The sequence below is a fragment of the Varroa destructor genome, unplaced genomic scaffold (genome assembly GCF_002443255.2).
Source record: "Varroa destructor unplaced genomic scaffold, Vdes_3.0 BEIS01000004.1, whole genome shotgun sequence".
Taxonomy (NCBI): Eukaryota; Metazoa; Arthropoda; class Arachnida; order Mesostigmata; family Varroidae; genus Varroa; species Varroa destructor.
This window is the reverse complement of record NW_019211457.1, coordinates 13,440,130-13,460,170: the sequence shown is the minus strand read 5'-3', so window position 1 is coordinate 13,460,170 and position 20,041 is coordinate 13,440,130. Positions and strand designations below refer to the sequence as shown.

Genomic DNA, 20,041 nt, shown 5'->3' with positions numbered 1-20,041 from the left:
GCTGTTCTGATTTTTATTGATGAAGTTCGTAGGAGAAGTGTCTTGTCTTGACTGCTGCTCCGAATGGAATTCATTAATCGATACACAAGCTTTATATGTATACACGGTCGGGTATTCAAATTCGAATAGATTTTGGCGGGTTGCTTGGAGTAGCGCGCATGCGCTGATCCGCTATTGTTGATACTTCAAGTAAGCCCGTTCTTTGTAGAATCAAACAATAAACACGTCATAGTAAAAAAACGGCCTGTCATTTTTTGGTTTTTGACCGACGATAAGCTGTTACCCAATTTATTAGCACTGGCCGAAACCCAACCAAGATTAAAGCTTTTTTTTTTTTTGCTATTTGGCAATATTGCTTGTTTTCATGTGGCCTTTGAAAAATCTGAGATGAAAATCTCACGTCTATGAGCCAAAAACGAAGAGTTTCGATAAAATATAAATTTGATAAGTTTATAGATTTAGCAAAATCGCTCAAAAAGCCATTATTAATCGACCTGTATTTTTAAACCAGAGATGAAGTGCCATGAAAAGGAGAATATCAGTTGTCGATTAAGTCCTCCAGATAGGCTTTAGCGGTTAGCCTTGTTGATTTTTTTTTCGTGTTTTTCAGGCTCCCCGGCCCTTTTGAGCCCCTGCGCCTTTGGGACTTCCAGCCTGCTATCAACTCACAATTTAATCGCGCTGGAATTTTTTTATATGTGGCGTATTTTAGCGATACATTAACGAGTTTACACCTACCAATATCGTTTGATGGATAGTTATCATTAAAAAAAGTTATTTGTGGATAAAGGAAGGAACATAACGAAAATGATTAGTGGGTGCTTTAGGTTCCAAACTGAAATTGTAATTGTGGTCAATGACGATTATGCTGAATAAACATGATTGCCAAGAAGGACACTTCCAATAGAGATATATCCGTATCGTAAACAATTCATAACGGATTTAAGTGTTTCATTCATATTATAGAGCCATGGTTTGGAAACGGAAGATCTTGGTCACTAAACTTTAAACTTCCTGATAAGTAAACTTCCTGTCGTTAATATCTACTGTAACACATCTAACAATAAATGTTGACAACCCTGTCAGCATTTCATGACACGCCGATGACCCCTACTGTCAGTTCCAAACACACTTATTTATTTCAAGATGCGAAACTTAGATTCATAGCTTTATTGGATTCTGACGACATGAACTTCTTTAGTAATTGAGATAGTCGGAGCAGTTATCAGGACACAAATTGAAACAACTACCCTGAAGAACCCTCAATGACGCTATTCCTAACTTAAGCCAAATAAATGAAATCACTGTGGAATAACCAGCTTGAAAGTGATTACTCAATCTATATATGCACATACGTGTGTGCGTATGTGTATCATCGACTGTTGAAATCAGACGACAGTGAACGCTGAACGCCGGCGTCTGCCCTTTTTTATCATCGTACTATATACATTTCAGAGCGTCATTTTAGGGTCAGTAAATTAAATTATATATATATCTATATATATATATATATATACGTAAATTAATTCCTAACGCAGTAAAAACGCTCGACGCCACTAAGAAGCGTCGCCTATGTTGTTCTCAGTGGGCAGGTCCTAAATAGGATATGTATGTCCAAAACCTCGTAACTAAATAGTAGCTATGGTATAACTATATAGCGTTAACTAAGTATTGTTCATTGCGGATATTAGTACAATAAAAAGGATGCGTAAGTGTCGACACGCTGGTAGCGCTTGGGCGTAATAGGAAACACTATACACCGCGTGCTGCCACCCGCGATATTGATGCCACAGCACCGTTAATTACGATAGGTAGCTATGCTAGCACCGATTCAGTGGTAACCGCCGGCCGAGCTGATCTGGAGTAGCTAATAGAGGGGAATGTGCCTTGGTGGGTCCATTTTCCCGTCTGTGCTCTTGGACGCATTCGAGTTCATCAGGAGCTCAACAACAATGATGGCACTGATCCAATAATGTGCTTACACCAGGCCGGCCTCTTCAGTCACTCACCGCGTCGTCACGCCGTATTATGCGCCCATATTTTCGGTGCTTACGCTAATCAACTTGGAGCAAGACTCAAGTCTCTGCTAAGTCGCTGATAACAGTCTGGTCCGCCAGATTCGTTGATTCGGTGGCGTTCACGCGACAATGGTCTCCGACATGATACGAGAAACAGTCTACACGCTCGTAAATACTCCGTACGCCCGTCTCGGTCAGCTCCTGGCGGCAAAGGACCTCTGTGCGTGGTGTGCACGAACGGAACCCAGCGACAGCCGATCGTGTCACATAAAGCAAACCACCGCGTCAGATTGCTGTCTGTTGCCATGCCAATGTCTACTATTCCATTATATGCCGTTTACTAGATTGTCGACCGATGCGATTAGCCATACCCCGCTAGATATATTGGGAAGCGGGGTGCCTCCAAACAGACTTAGTCTCCTCCACGAGAGTACGACGCTCTGTGAGTACAACGTCTCCTAACCAGAATGATATAATGCACTGTACAAGCCATGTCCCTTCTTTGAGGGCATTTGAGCCGATTTCTGCATCATCGTTGGCTACGATCATCGTGTTTCGTCAGTTTCTTGCTGTCATATATAGTTCGCCGCAGAAATGGCAGCAACAGCAGCAAAGTACCGTTAGATACCTACCACAGAAGCACCGAGCATTGTTCAACCCGGCCTGCAGTGATGGCAATTATGAAAAATAGAATATCCTATGTTCCTGTTATAGTGCACGATAGTAAAACGGCTTGCTCAAAGACTTGATCCACTCATAGGTGAAAGACGGAGGCACGCTGTAAATACATACATAAACGCACAAAGCAGACTATAGCTGCCAGTGTAGCTAAGTTGGCTTTCGTAGTCAATGATGACTACGAAAGCCAACTACATGGTGAAACGGTAACGTGGTTTTGCTCAGAGCATATGTACAACTTATTCTAGTCATTGACAGAGAGCGTCTTACTACACCACGTACAAGTGGTTGAATCTCTATTATGATATGGAATGCTAGCCCAAATACACTTAAAATAGGGCGTCCCGTTCCAACTAACAGTTCTCTAAAAGTTCCCTACGTGCCCAATACGCATACAGGGCACTAAAGTTGTTCATGAATATGGCCACTCCTTAACTCATCTCGTCTCCGAAGTCGCTGCCGCCGCTCGATTGTCTTGTGTGAGTCATCGCAATCGTTACCGCTACGTAGACCAGGTAAAATGGATCACTTCGCCAAATAGCCTAGGCCAGTCAATTTCGCATGGGCAACGTGCAGAAGGGCTTGTCTGGCTTAAACTATCGTCCTAGCTATCGCTACTAACGATTAATGTCATAGGAATTGCTGCTTGCATTGAAGATGCAATGATGCTTGTCTATGGTCACTCGCCTCATCAGTAGCTGCGTTTATCGTCTGACTGCCGTCTGTTACGGGAACATTAGCGATGACCCAGATGCAGGCAGAGAACTGATATGTGACATGATAATGATACGAACGGTGTGCTGACGGCTTAAATGCGTCTGACGTTTATTAGTTATGGGGATGGATGAGCATGACGAAGATTCGGCCAGCATATATTGGGACGAGCATAGAGCTAATTGATGCTGCAAATTATAACAGCTTTTGAGGTACTCAGCCCTGACAGACAAGCGGGCTGTGGTTCCCTCGGTACGTGGCGCTGTTGTCAAGCTGGTGGAAGATGGTTTACTGCGAGACGTTGCAATGGCCTTCGAACGCCGTCATCTTCATCTCTCTTTACTGCCTGCGATCTTCGTCGTTCTCTTGTACCACTAAAAACCTATCCGTAATATTTAACACACAATATGGCAGCTTTGAATGGCTCCTGTCAATTCACATAAACAAATGCACGCGCGATAGGGTACGACATACGGCGAAATCCGACTTCCTTTATACTATTTCTGTAAAAAATGCACAAATATTTATTGAAATGTCCCTTTCGACCGACTTTTCTTTTTGACAACATGTACGCTCTCGTTATGTATAGTCTTTTCTATCGCGTTCGATTAGCTAGCTCTGTTACGTTCTATGGCTGTGCTGATTCGAAACGAATTATAATGCGTTTGATACTGGCAAATAGCCTAAGCCTCACATGAACCTTATGTTGTCCTCGATGCGCCTGCTATTCGGCTCCATTCACATTAGTATCATCGACAGAAGTTTATATCGACGGGGTGATATCGACCATCAACACGACACAGCAAACAGCCGATGGCCGTAGTCCATGCGAGAAGGCGGCGTTGGTACTCCAACGAATTGCGCGATGTCATTGTTTTCATGGATGGAACGGACCAGACAGTGAAACACTACCAGATATCTATTTGTACAGGCGTTGCTGCCTAACATCATGTCACGTTGTACTGTTTCAGTGGACCCATTGAAACGCACGAGCGTACAAGCCGCTGTCGTTAGCAGAAGTAGCAGCACCAACAACCCGAGACAGATGGCTAACGGACATACCTCAAAGACAACCAGCTATAACAGGCCTACTTGCAGAACTAGCCGAGTCCTTCCTCCTTTTCGCGCATGCTCTTTTTCCCTCTCTATCCTAATATGAACGCAAATTCTTCCCCGGGTGGTGACTTTTGGATAGATATTGGCGTCTACCAACATATACGGCAAACGATGATTACCAAACGTATGGTCCTATGCTAACACAAACGGAATCAGCCAAACAAACAGGCAACCTCATAGTCGAAGATCATCAACGCCATATCGTTCTCGTAAGAGCAGTTTACATACCCTTATACCATTATATTATGATCAGATGGGAATCGAAGGGACGACGGCTATTCATTGTCTCTCTATCCGTTTGACGGCCGTATGGACCACCCCCGATCAGTCAGCGGGAAGTCTCATAGCCGGCCAATAAGGCTGGTTTCAACGATTCCAACTGACCAGGGAAGGGGTGATCGGCTGGCGAGACGCTCTAGGTTCAAAGACCCAGAGAAGTCTGAAGGATAGAGCTATCCCATATCATGAACACTCCTAGCAGACGCGGTCTGTCATGTTGAGACCGACTGGTCGATGATTGTACAAGCTTCTTTTGGAAAGCTATAGCAAAGGTTGTTTTGTCGAAACGGCTGTAATAGTCGATAAGTAGTCGGCTGCGTAGAAAAAAAGCGTATGAAAGAGTTTCGTTGAAACTTGTCCATTAATAATTGCATAATGAAATGACTGATCTATTAAACACAAATATTGGGCTATTTTGATTGGATTTGACTTGCTCTGAACTGTCGTATCTCTGAGAACGTTCAGCTAGCAGGCCAATTAAAACGTAAACAAAGGAAATAAGCTGCCTTCGTATGAAGCTAACGTTTAATCTAGCTGAATCGCCAACACGAGATTTGGAGTAGCGAGCTTTTTGATGTCGGAAACCCATGGCTTTCAAGTTCCTGGCTTTGAGGCGTTTAGTCTGTAGCTGCAATTCTTTGGGAGCGGACAGAACATCTTGGCACATCGACCTTAAGTGAATGCATAGTACAACTCGAATGCTAGGAATGTTAAGCAGGTAAATACTGATATCAGAAAAAACAAAAAAAATTCTACACAAGGTCCTATAACTGACAGCCTACCCAGGAACTTGACGAACCCTTTGACTGAAATGTCCTTTAGACTCTAGGTTATCCGTCAGCTAAAATTGATCTTCTGCGCATTGCGGGTCATATAAATATTACCACAACACCGCGTATATAAAGAAGTTCGAAAAATGTATCCCTTATAAATTGGATTTTATTCCAATAAAAACACGCGTAATCCCTTGATCCTATCAGATTATTATAGCTAACAACGGACTCGGCCAACCCGCGGACGTTGCTTGTGATCGACATATTGCTGAATCTGTGTACATAGACTTGTGAAGGACTAGCGCAACCGGGCCGCACTGGAGTTTTCACAAACCAAAACTTTAGGACCAATGCTATTGCGAGATAAATTTGACTCTAGCAGCTACTTGTTTCTAATGGACTCTTGCACAGAACAACTGCAACTGCGGCCGAAACGAAGGTCCTAATGTAAAACAATATTTTAGTATGGACAGACTTCGATGCCTGCGTTTCCTTCTGGAAGATTAGCTTCTGGTGGACACGAATGTGCCATATTTCCATCCAAAGCATTCAGTGGTTAATTTTTCCTATTAATGGTGTATATTCAGAAATCAACTGACTACTAAACCCACGTTTTGATCATGCGTATTTTACATTGCTTTCCCCATTTAATCTTTACATTCTTATCAAATCAACACCTACGACAATTCATAAAAAAGACAAACACACGCACACACTTAAAGGTATTAGCACATCCTTCTTTGAGCAATCACAACGTTCGTTTGCATAGCATATATTCGCTAACAGCTTTCTATTTGTTCCACAATGCAGTTATGACCTCGACACACCAGCGAACCACTTAAGCGTTCTTCGGAGACGAAGTCCCTATAGCCGTTGTGCTACCTGTGCTCTTCTGCATGTCGTGCGCTGTTTCAAGCTTTGCTCTTCGAATCGATGTAGTTTTCTCCGCTCAGATCTTCTTTCCTTTTTTCTTCATTTTAGTTGCCTACCGCATCGAGAGAGGGGGAGGTTGTCTGGCGTAGGCTCCCGCTGCGTAGACGATGCAGGTCCTGCGCCTTTGATACAGTGGCTGGACAGGCAGATAACTGGCGAGCTATTTCTGTTCGAACTGTTATAGAGTAGAAGACTGCAGCCGTCAAGATATGTACGACTCGTCCTTTTTTTTAGAATTTCTTTTTGCCCTCTTCTTGTTCTTAGCTGCGTCGTTTTTTTTGCTGTTTCTTTGAACACCCTAACTGACGAGTTTCTGTCCTGCGGAGCCTGGGCTGGCGCCTGTGTTTTATACTCATGGACAGATGCGTGTTTGTAGGCGCGTCTGTTTATGTATTCATGTGGATACGCACATGGACACGTTGGCTTCAAAGAGACGAGGAACAACTACAAAATCTGTTGTTGGTCTCGTGGAAAAATATATATAGAACATGAGATAAACAATAACAACTTGTGACGTGGGGACGAGTCGCTTCGAAGCACCCTAAGTACAGGTTGATTTTTTTCATCACTTACGTTTGGTGTCGAATGTAGGAGAGCTACGTTGGATGCTCCTAGATTTCTACTGGAGTAAATTGCCAATGATGCGGTCGCAGTATCTGTATAGAGGATTACGGCGTGCTATGTACCGGGTTTACTGTGCCCAGATGGAGGTGGACAACAATACAAAGTGCTTCGCTAACTAGCGTGCAACCTAACAATAATGATCCTGTTAGAACACCGTTAGGTCTCATTCTTGTTCATTTTTCCAAATCTTTTATACAATAATTTTGACAGTCTACCTTATTGTATGCCTCTGCTAACCGACTCTAGAAAAACCATCAAATTTGTTTCAGATCAATACATTGTGGGAATGTAGTGAGGTTAGGTGCTGAATCACGTTCTTACACCTGTAATCCGCTAAAAAGATTATGTTGCTGTTTGATCCGGCGATAAACTTTCGTATGGGCGATCTTATCGACAGTTGTCATTCATTTTTTTTCCTGCGATTCAGTTTAGTATATTCACTTCTACAACTAAAATATCTGCGCGAATTGTTTCGTAGGACAGATCCATCGCTGACAGTCATTGCACAGAATTTTTTGGGTTTCTGTTCTTGATCTACTGAACTTTGCTAAGTCGTTAGCGCTCGATGAAGAATAACGGACAGGTCAAGAAGGCATAAGGACATTTGAAAGCCTACTGGTAAAAGACGATCCGAAGACAACGGCAACGGCCTTAGCACCACCACGCTCCTATATTGCCAGCCACGACAACGCGTCCACAAGCAGTCGAACTGAAGCACTAAGGAAAGATTGCCGAAGCAACAAGTGAGATTCTCGCTAGCTCGGCTCATCTTAGCAGGCCTACAAGGCAAAGCCGTCACCAAGCGTTCCCGCTGGTATTCGAATGATAGACCGAAATTTCAACAGATGGCATGGAACATTTCGATGTGTACGCTCCCCATCTAGCTACCGGGCAGTTCAGCGTTGACGCAGTGCTGGTACATATGTAAGCATATGTGCGAGCAAGTTGCATGGTGTTACTACGGGATGTGCATATATAAGGGCGGAACTAGGGCTCCTTGGGGACGGACCGTTTGGTGCACGGCAAAAGTCGTCGCTTGCTTGAAGTTTAGAGCTGTTCGCAAATTTATAGGGGTGCTTTTTGCGAGCGCTGGGGCGTAAAAGAATATTATTAGGTAGAGCTTTGCGGCAACTTGCAAACAGTTTTCCCAGCTGTTTGTTTTAAAGTTGTCATATATAGGTTGGCGGATTAAGGGAAGGTAAGAAAGGATTCAAAACAACCTTTACATCATAACGCGAGCCTTCAGAGTCCTATCCTAAATGTTGTTGCTAGCTAATTTATAGCTTCGTGCATTCTACTGTTTACTGCTTTATATAGCGCACGTCAAATCACGCCGCATGAATAGTGTTGCCTTCCTGTACTGCTGGTTTCGCTAAGGTAGATTTTGAACAAGAACAAAAAAAGTAGTGCAATACAAAAGGAAAATTATCGGACCCGAACGCTTCTCTAATGCAAGAAGACGTGGGGGGGCACCCCACTTCAATATAAGCATGGGAACCGACCACTTCAAATATCGTGAACCCTGTCGCATATGTAGGGAGTATAAAGGTTTTGATTTAATAGTGCTAGCCCGCTTATGTCGACACTACGAGTTCGCCAGCCTACATAAATTTCTGCGTGAAGTAGTCATAGAAGCCACAGGCATACGAAGCTGTTTCATTCCGATATTTACTACTATATACGCGCCAGTTTTCCCAGGCAGTCAAATTTTTGCTATACACCCATCTAATGAAATCAATAATAGTTTAAGAGGAGTAACAGGATTAGCTTTAACAGCAATTTAATGGCGCAGTCTGTTCCTTCCGCCAGCCTTAAAGAGAAAGACGGAGTAAGTTAATAATCCGGAGCAATATGCAATCTTCCTTCTATTCTGGTAACTAAGCAGAGCACTCATTCCCTGCAAACAATTCTGAGTCTCTGCGATGTGCACAGGATGGGTGAGCGGCATTAGGCCTTGTGACGTCCTCGTGATCATCCTTCCCCGTCGTATCTTTTCCTTCGTCTTATTGCTTTCAGATCAAAACCATGAGGGATAGATAATCAACCGATCGCCTATATACGCGTGACATCAGTCAGTCAAAGAAGCTGCATCACAGATTCAACGGGAATCTATTGAACATCATTACCTCGGTGTAACTTCCCTTCCTTAACACGCTGAGAACCGGATACAGACGATGTGATAGTCGATGCCTAAATGACTCTGTTGGCAGCCGTTGCGTGGATGAGCAATATTGCCGTCATTGCAACCATCTATGAATTTACAGTAACTTTTACTCGGAAACGAGTATTGGGGTGTTCACTATAGTGCATAGACATTGTAGTTTTGAAAACACATTCCCTACTGCTGACAACCGTGTTCAGAGGCGTACTCAATCGTTGTTGAAACGTTGTTGCCTTATATATTATATAAAAAATTAAAATAAGTTTATTTCCTGTTCTTATTTTGCAATAGTAGTCTGGAATTGGGCAACTCCATTTGGAGGAGATACATTCCACCTTGAAGGACGCTGAAAAAGTGTATTGTATGACAGTTTCAAGGGTCTTTAGGTGATGTATGCATCGCGCACAGCGGAAACTGGACCGTGACTCATGCAGTCGCTTCTGAGTGATTTTAAGATTACATGAGCAAGATAACAGCCGGAGCTGTGGCACCAAGATCGTATAGGTGCATGTAGAGGGCTGTAAACTTCGTCGAGTTTGCAACTGGTGCACGTGTGTACACTACAGGCATGTTATATGATTTTAGTGCAATTTCATTATTACAATGCTAAATGATGACTAATGACAGTTGTGGCCAGTTAGGGAGGGTGGACGCGCACAAAACGGTGTGGTATATCCCACACAGTGAGATGGAGTCAGATGCCGCTCCATTTTAAAGTCGAAATCCAAAAGCTGCGCGGTCTCTGTAAGTATACCATTGAGCTCTGCGGCTGTTCTGCATGTTCCGGTTACAAAGAGGAGTAATTGAAAAGTTTAGGCTTTTCACCATTCCTATTTTGCACAAGATATTAATTAACGGCTTATGTACGTACTAGTCTAAGGTTTATTTGTTCCTTGCTCGCGGCACCCTTCGTTGAAAAGATTGGACGTGGGGTTAGACCGTACCAAATATCTACATACAGACTCAATGGGACTTCTCATAAAAATGTACTTTTCGCTGCTCTTTGCGATCTTTTTATTGGTTGCATTTCTTTTCATCTTGTTTTTGAAGACTTGCTTCCGACAATTCGTGTGGTGTATAAACTGCGGGTGGCGCTTTATTCAAATCATCTCAATAACACTCTGATTTTTCTCACCTGAGGACCTAAAAAAAGTTCGACGTGTAAATCTCACAACTACTGCAGATGATGACAAGTCCTGCAGCGAGATCAATGGCCTGCTTAGTTCATGATAGCTTTTAAGTCGAGGTGACATTTGAGCCTCAATAGAATGAACTGCAACACGATTACTGGTAAAATTTACTGATTAAGCCTAAAGTGCACCCATAACACCTGCAGTATTATTATACCGAAGAACTTTCAGTTTACGTTAAATTCGTTATGCCCTATAAAAATAAATCCACCTATTCCTGTCTCGTCGCGGTCTGTTGGAAAGCGTGTAGTAAACTGTTTTGCCTACGATATACCAGTTAAAAAAAACTCTTCATATTCTATCGAATGCATGAGACGTTATCACAAATACAGACAAAGAATCCTCTATCATTGGAAGTATCATTTCGTTGTACCATATTGTCATGCCGTCACCATCGCGTGTGTAACATTTCAGTGCATGAGATAAATTCGTCATAACCTAGAATCGTCAGTCCATCCCAGAGCCTTCAGCTATGTCGAAACAATCACGAAATACGGGCTAAAATGCTAGGTTCTATTCAACTTGACGTTTTTCTGTCGACAGTCATCATAGATATATCACAATGTATCCTTATATAATAAAGGCAGAGGAAACTTGTGCACAGGTGCAGCCTGTGCACATTGGTACAGCGCCCAACCTCGACCACCGCCAGCAAGCGTGACGTCAAGCACTAACGCGCGAACGAGTCAGACAGCCGTCGCGAAACGGAGACGGAAATCCAGTCATAGAAGTTTATGTCCACCGACGTTCTATGTCGGTTTCTACTGATTCACCTAGTGAATTATTACTGTGCCTTGTTGGAATAGCAGACCCTCCTAGGGACAGCGCAGAGTAGCAGTGTTTCGCTTAAAAATGCGCGTGAAACTAGGAAAGCTAACAAATGCAATTGGGAAACCTCATCAGTGGGTCTCATGGATTAAGAATTTGAAGGGGCTAAGATTGTTCAGAGAAGGTGCTACGGCCGTTGTAGCGTCGGAAAATGGCAAAATGTCTGATGTGATCGTAACACACACGATGTCATTGCGGTACCAAAATGATTGAAGATGAATCCAATTTGCCATACTCTTTTTCTGCTTGTCCTGTTTATACAACAGTCATTTCTAAGGACTTTGAAGTATAAGTGTTGGGGCATGCAGTAAAGCTATCTCGTCATGGTGAGTGACTTATACGTTCATATTAAAATAGAAGCTTAGCCTTGAAGTCAATCTGGGTTTACATATTTGTATTTTATTCGTTTCGATATAGAACGATTTTTATGGTAACGAGTGAACAATAATACTGCAACGGCTACAGCGGGCTTGGACGCTTTTGATTCGCTCTGAAGGACCGTAATACGTCTCTCTATTTAGCTACAAGCTTTACGAGCCTAGTGAAAATAGCGATATAAAATTTTCTCAACATTGCATTATGGTCATCTAGAGTAACCAGAATTCTATTTTACATTTTTCGATATCTCGGCACGAGGCGCTTCAGTGTCCCCTCATATTTCTATAGTACAAACGCAGTGGACCATTCCAACATCGACAAGGATAGAAATTTATGAACATTTCAACGGCGGATCAAACTTTTCAACACAGTTGGAAGTTGAACATAATCGAGCGCATGGAATAAACACGAATAGTATTTTTAACTTACATCCCGGGACAGTTTTTTCGCACACGCTGAGCTTGTATATGTGTCGCATTCTAAGTTTAGTGAGTGCTTCTAAAAGAAACTGTCCATGCTAAAAGGACTTTTAAGAAAGCTTAATGAGCCAGTCAAACGCGCAGTGCGAAATTGCGCTGTTTCTAGAGGGGATTTATAAACGAAAGTTATAAAGGGTAACTTAAAATTACAATAAGACACTGAAGAAAGAATAAGATCACATAAAAATATCGCAGTTTCTCTGTGACGCTTCCGCATATTGAAAATAGCTCTGAATGCTACGTTCTCATTAACTTATAGATGTTTCAAGTGTTACGTTCGGTCAGTTAAGTAACACTGTTTCAAACGGCTGACTCCTCCGAGCACGAAACAAACGATGTGTATCTATGGGTAGTTTCGAAACTAAACCTGCCCATCAAGCAGCCTTAAGTTCAGTAGTAGGCAGACAACTTATTCCGTTGCTATCCCGAGGGGACACAGTCTCACTACCTTTGGACATAAGCTAGCAAAGTCTAACAGTACTCAGTGTCCAACGTCGAAGTCGTCTATATCTGCAACTATAGGGCCACGGCAAATTGATCGTTGCTATACTAAAGTCCAATTCCAGCTATCTCGTGTTTCATTTTACTTTTAGTCACCGCTAACTTGTATCGTAATGATCGATGTTACATTTGTTTCGATCTTACATGGGCGATATGGCGTGCCCGCAGCCATCATCCTACAACCCTGTCGCCATTTAACTGTTATAGGGCATCGCGTCTGCGATCCTAGCAAAGCCCATTAAGGAGACGAGACGATCACGCTTCAATCACCCCATGTCATGATCACCATCACCACCATAATTATGTGACAATCGTGGGAGTCAAGGTTTCGATCACGACTCTTCTCTCCTGCACCGCGAACAATTTCCCGACGAGGCGAGCCGAAGCGATCTCTTCGAAATCGTTTTTTTCGCTACCACACAGATCAGCGCGAATTCGGCACCGTTGTCTCAGAACATCAGGCTGCCTTCGCATGCATTTGCGAACGATCCGCAATATGAAATATCTGTAAATAGTAATTCACGTCCGACGCGAAAATTCTTCCCCTGCCCTTAGCCATTATTTGGTCTCGCAGTTCTTCAATTCGATTAGGCCAGTTCTGAATTCACCAGTTTTATCGCATATCGCAACAGTTGTTTGTATCATAAACTCGGTGTTTCTTGAAGGTAAAACCTTCAACGAAGGCAGGGGAGGTGCTTCTTAAAAAAAGAAAAGAAGAAATGTATAAGACGAACGAGAACACGACCCTCGCTCCGAAACGCTTCAACAGCGCAATCACTTGACGAGGCCACTGGCGGCCTCGTGAAGTGATGCGGGACATGCGTGAAATTCGCCGGTCTCGATTCTCTAGCCTCTAACGTGATCTGAATTTTGTACACACAGACATATTCGTCCGAGGCCACCACATCAGATATTCTAAGCTCTCCATATCAACAAGGTGTGCTTCGGCCATGTGTGCCTCAGAGGGTGTGTGCTGAACAAGAAGGTCTCCGAGTCCCAACGTCTGACCATCAATTGCGCATCATCTGTGCGGGTCCGTGTGTGCATTCAAACAATAGGCACAATTCGTCCATGTCCGCTATGCAACTACACGGTGCTCAGGAGGTTACTTAACCGCATGGGTACTAAAGCATTTTTCCTAAAACGTACCTTTATAATTTTAATTTATTTAAATCTTATATATATATATATATATATATATATATATATATATAATATATTTTATTTTTTTTTAATTTTTTATCTCTCTCTGAGTTCTTTTTTTTCTTTTCGTTTTTTAAATAAACCTTGCTACCAAAACAAAAGTCTGAAGAGCAACCAGCGACAACCAGTCGCATGGCATGTTACGTTTGTCGATAATCTTTTATAGGACTGAGTAGCATTCTGAAAACCCTACCCTAAAAGTGGGCTACCCAGCAAGCATGTGTGCACTGACCCACCACACATTTTCGAAGTCTAGATCTAGCGGTAACTCCGCGATAACGCCCCATCTTAAGCGCAAATCAACCAACAGCGTCGACGAAGGATAAACTGCGATAAGAAGGACACCAAAAAACAGAAAAACCGACGCACATGCATACAGACAAGTATACTTGTTTTTGGCTAGAGTGCGAAACTCACACACGACCGGGATGAACCCATTCTATCACTGAACAGAGCCCAAGACAATCTAAAATGTTGTGTAGATCCATTGAAAAGCAAGTCATCACTTTTCGCAAGAAGCTCATCGAAGGAGACGTAGAAGCCTGTTGCAAGGTCGTGAGAACGGCCTTGGACGAGTTAGACTACTTCATAAGGGGCCCCCATTTTTCTTCTGAAGGTCTACTTGCCGCAAGGCAAAGTCTCTTTGTAGCTCCTATATTTCCTTAGCGTCGGCTCTCCTTCACGCTCTTCTATCCTTACACATCTCTTGATTCTATTTCAGCAGAGAGCCGAGTCGTCATCCGAGCTTTATCGACATAAAGAATTTTCTCTAACCGGTACACGACCAACGGCTACCAGGTTGCCGGCGTTCGATTTCGAAACCTGCGACCTGCACCAACAAAAAAAAGGTTGCGCTCGAAGTGTTTTTATAACACCAAAGACTGCACGGGTAAAAAGCCGCTACAGCAGGCACCAAAGTCTGAAGCCGGCTGTGGTTTTCCTAGGAGTCCATCGGTCTCCTCTAATTTCTACACCATCGCTGCCACTACCGGTGATCAGGTGCGCTCAGGTGCACTTTTGCGCCTTAGCCTGGCTGCCTACGGATCAACTTCAACAAGCACTGAAAGTAGAAGCAGCCTGCGGGCCGGCCTTTTAAGATTTGCCGTTGGTGGTATAGACGACGATTCGACAGAGGATGATGTCGTAGGAAACCCCCCAAAGGTAACAACCCGTTAACAATACATCGACGTGCTGACGTCTATCGAAAAATTACTTGTTCTAAAGAGTTGAAGGTCTGATGCATAACAAATGATGGAGGGAGCGCTGTAATACTCAGGAAGATAAAGCATCCTCACGAGCTTCAGTACCAATTTTTCTGTCACCCTGCAATATTCTGTCGCTAGTGTTTTTTTTTTCGTCTTCTTATTTTGAAATAATTATCTTTAGAATCATCCCTGACATTATCAACTGTTATAAAGCGATGCGTCAGCAGCTACTGCCATGAAGCTATATGCGCCACCTAAAGATGCCTTACTTATAATTATACTATGGGTTTTGGTTGGAGTCTTAATTTCTGCCAACATGAAATTTGTTTAGCATTACGGCAATGCAGACAGCACCGTTACCGAATATTCGAAAGACCTCTTTCAACCCGTAGTACGGAACTGCTACTTGGTGATATTGTTAAGTACCCCTGACAAAAGCCAATGTATTAGGTAAAATAGCTATTTCAAACTTTATTTAGTTGTCTATCCAGGCGTCAGTCTACAGATGTTGTCTTGTGTCATATCTGGCTTAGATCTATTATCCATATACGTACGCCGCTCAACCAACGTCAGCGCAACAAGCTAAGGAACCATCAGTTCTAGTTTACCCTAGATAATACCGAATGATCTGTCTTTTTCAGTTATAGACGCAGTAGCTTTATGGGGATATCTATATCTTTGATTTTCACTTATATAAGGCGTTCTGTAAACTTGTCTTCATTATGCAGATACGCGTGTTCGGCTAGAGAAATATCACAAAAACGCCATGCCGCAATCATCGAACGTTGTCTCGCGGGGCTTTGTCTCAAGTGCGCGTAATCTCCTCTAAATGCATTGATCAAAGACGCAGCCAAGATACGAATGTCTTCCATGAAAACCCATTGTCAAAATCAGCACCACCAAGGATCTCCAGCTCGGACGAACGTGCTGGGCTAGTAACTGATAGTCAGTAAGTTCTATGTCTCTACTTTGAGTCCATACGTTATTATCAGCAGACAGTCGCTCCTTAGGCAATAAGGTTGCCTTTTCTGTCCTTTCAGGAAGTCAGGCCGGCAGGCTCTTGAAATGATGCAGTTAGACTCTTGGTCACTGAACGAGCCACAAACCAACGGAGACAGATAGAAGACACTACACGTACTTCTCGGATGCATGCAGCGGCGACAACAGTGAGCTTCGAATAGCAGTTGGGTGGCGCGCTGGTGGAGCAAAAGCCCTTTATGTTAGTTATAGGAGGAACACAGTGGTTCTACGATGATTCTGGGGGGATAGCATCGATTTGGTTCGACTAAACTCGGCTTGAGAGATTTTCTGCCGCTGGCTAGACGGGTCGTAGACAGCGGCATATGCCGCCATTTGTTGTGTTAGCCACTGTCTGGGTCGACCGGGACTTGGGAACGTAGACTTGTCTAGTTGGCCAGTGGGTGGGTCTAAGCTTGATGTTCGGACGATCTATTTCATCGACGGACCCACCGGCCGACCGAAAGTCCACGACAGCAGCAGTAGCGGCAACGCGAATAGATTCAACTAGCGGTTGACGAACAGATCGTGGCCTGGCATGTTCCAAGTTGATAGAAGGTGATCATTCGACAGGACCGACTAGAACCGACAAGGACCAGCCAGAGTCGAGCAGATCGCCGATGCTGCCACTATCGGGTTTAGTCGCACAGTGCTGCTGGTATTCCGACAGCGAACCCCCCAGCGATTACTTTATTCGAAAAAAGGTTTTCTGGCCGGTTGGAGCCAGCCAGGCACCGTCAGATCGGATCACGGGGATCTAAGAGATCCTGCCATTTCATGGTCGGTCGTGATGATCATAACGAACTTTACAGCGCAAAGCATGCCATAGGCACAGCGATAACTACCTCGGCATCGTAGTACCATCAAAAATACAGCGTTCCTATACACTGGCGCAGGCCAACAGATGGACCGGTATGGATGAGACAAGCAACGAGCGAGTAGATCGATCAGAAGAATCGACAAGATGCAACAGGTAGCCTAAACGCAAACTCACTTATAATCAGTGTACAGACTTACGCATTTACGAACGGCAAAGGCTTAAATGTATGCAGGCGAACTAAGACTTCGACCAAGAAGATTATGTTCCTAGATATGTGCATGCTGAATCTAGGATCTAGATTTTCGTAAAGAATAAGGCAAAAAAATGTAAAAGGTAGAAAGTAAGGCCTCATGCGTACACACACGATCGAAGATCGATAGCGGTGATGTCACGCCAGATATTGACTGGGCGTAAACAATGGATCTGTAGCAGTATTTCGCCGCATCGAATACAGACTTATTGGTTTATATGTGTGCATATGTGCACACGACTTTATCGGATGCGTTTTAATGGAAGACATTTTGGCTTTCTGTATAGAAATCTATTAGGTAGGAGACTTGTCGAAGGCCGGGGAAAAGCTTAACGATCAACTGAATTTTTATGATTGTTCGACGTTAATATTTAGCAGGATATGCACTGCCGAAAAGTCAGATTGTTTAGTCTTACGGTCAAAAAAAAAGTTATAATTTAATGGCTATTTGTGTACAATACAATAGAACGAATAGTTCGGGTAGTGGACGGCTATCTGATTTTGGTTGTGGACTGCAGATTTGATAAATCGCTAAAGACTCCTAGGACCTGCGACATTCAGCTAAATCTGAGATCTAAATGTTTCGAATCCTACGGCCGGTGCTTATGCCGCTAAGCACTCTATCAGACTGGTAACTTCTACCAGCACGAAACGGACTGTATGTATACGTGTGGAACCGAATCTAGATTATTTTAGGTACCCCTCAAGTTTAACCGGCAAACATGTATCGAGTTCTATAAAAGGGAACAGTGGAAGGATCTGCCACAGGCAAAGACTTGATAGATAGCTTAGCAACTATAGAGCGATCCATTTATGCTCATTAGAAAATATCAATAATTGTCTAACTGGAACCTATAAAATTTACGTCTATAGAAAGTAACATAAAGTTGCCATAAGAAGAAAACAAAGTATCAGTTTTATTTGTTTGTTGTAGTATTGCCCTGACATTGTAGTATGACAACGCAAGTTGCGTAGCGTGATTTCCCTAATGTGAAGCGCAAGGCCCAACAGTGCATTGATATGATTAGAAATAGGAACCTAAAAACGAATGAAACAACTGGACCTTATAATTAGTTTAATTGCTATTTAATAAATATGGGGCATTAAGAGGCGATCCAAAAGGATCAGCGCTATTGTCGATCATAGAAATGAAGATCTGGTGCCTTAATGTATCGATAGCTCATTTTTACCTTGATACTTGATATGCTTGTCCTAACTCGAGCTGACATTTGCCTAATTACTTTTCTTCTACACCAGCTTTTGATATTTTTACCAGCGTAAAACAACTGCGAAATTATTAGTGTGCTCGACCTGCACAAACTAATTTACTTAGCGTGGAAATGATATAATTGCATAAGGCCTACACCCATGTCATGTGCCATTTTTTTTGCCCTCGCCATCGTAGTTCATCTTAGTCCCCGCTTTGGTTAACCTTTAGGTGGACTCTTAGGTTTATTGCTAAAAGAGCCGTGTCAGACGATCCCGGCTCTGCATACGGACGCTTGAGTTTTGTTTGTTTCATTTGTGTGTGTATGTTGCAAAGAGGCTGAGTTAGTTACGTTGTCTTCCGAAGACAGAAGGCGTTTCGGTTTCCGACTTTCCCTTGGTAGATACATGTGTACGTTATGTGGAAAGCTCGTCTACATTATTGCGATCACCTGTTTGTAAGCACGCATCGTACACCTTAAAAGAGCTTGACAAACAGCTAACGCGTGACTTTTTCTCTATTGCAGTGTCGTCCCATGGCGCTCCGCGAGTAAAGTTCGATACGGCGTTCTGTCACCCCGCTCAAGCAACTATTACAATCGCCATCATCTTCTACATGTAAACTCGTTTTCTATTACATAGATAAGTCTAGGACACATATAACTATTGAAACTATAATCAGCGACTATCAGCACACGTTGTCTCCAATGGCACTGCCGGCAGTCGTCGGCTGTTATAAACAAAAAAGCAGACGATTTCGTTTCAGTTGTATTATGCATCAATTCGCGCAGATGGTGTCGTATTCTATAGCAAATGTCGGAGTCTTCGAATGCGATTTATTGCGACTGGTTTATGCGAAGAGTGCGCGTTCCGATGCTTGACCCGAATTGAGCGCAGACTAGCCGTTATATCTTAGCACCATCGACAATTGTGTCTCATCTTAAGTAGATCGCTTCTCTGAGTCTGCCAACATTCAAGGTAACTAGAACGAGCTCCCGCTGTGAACACTATACATAGACAAAGAGTCGAATGTGACAGCATTCGCGTACGATTTCCTTCTGTCGAGTGGATCCCGATCTTAACGGGTATTCCCGTAATTCCGACAGTCGTTCTTATGGTAGAACCAAGGTCGGAGTACAAGCATCCGCAGAAGGCTAGTTATTATTACAAGGCCAGTGGAAACTTAGATAGCGGAAAAATACGTAATCGTCTATATTTCAATGCTTGCAAGTATATGGTATGTAGACTGCGAGTGGCTATGTAATCACACTTCTACCGGTCGTGAGTAAGAGACGGGCGACTTAGAATGGTGCGAAAAGACAAAACAGTCGTCTCAAGTTCCAGTCGCAGCATGACGTGTCATTGTCCCGTTCAATCATCCTTCATGGCCTGTTCGTGTACGCACACAAAGTGTAATTCTCACTGATATTATAGTACCGTTTTCTTCCCTCTCTATTTTCCTATCAGCTTTTATTTCTCACAGGCCATTCTTTACATTAATGGTTGCCTGTTTATAGATTCATGTATTCGTTCAGCCAAACAAATGCGAGAAAATCCAGACGCGCCAATCGCAATGCGGTCGTTTCATCGTCTGCAACAGCCAAATCGAGTGCAGAAGTCGCCGGCTGCTCCGCCAGGGCTCTGATAAACATAATACGTCTCGCTGCT

General features: G+C 43.2%; 1 protein-coding gene across 1 annotated transcript in view; it reads left to right on the top strand.

Moving 5' to 3' along the window:
* Positions 1-20,041, top strand: part of LOC111249698 (uncharacterized) — a 49,484-nt gene that overhangs the window by 7,956 nt on the left and 21,487 nt on the right. The window contains exons 3-6 of the mRNA XM_086987246.1: positions 14,600-15,036; positions 15,809-16,029; positions 16,121-17,070; positions 18,901-18,991. Coding sequence (XP_086843372.1) covers positions 17,012-17,070; positions 18,901-18,991 — 150 coding nt within the window. The 5' untranslated portion in view covers positions 14,600-15,036; positions 15,809-16,029; positions 16,121-17,011. The remainder of the gene's footprint in view (positions 1-14,599; positions 15,037-15,808; positions 16,030-16,120; positions 17,071-18,900; positions 18,992-20,041) is intronic.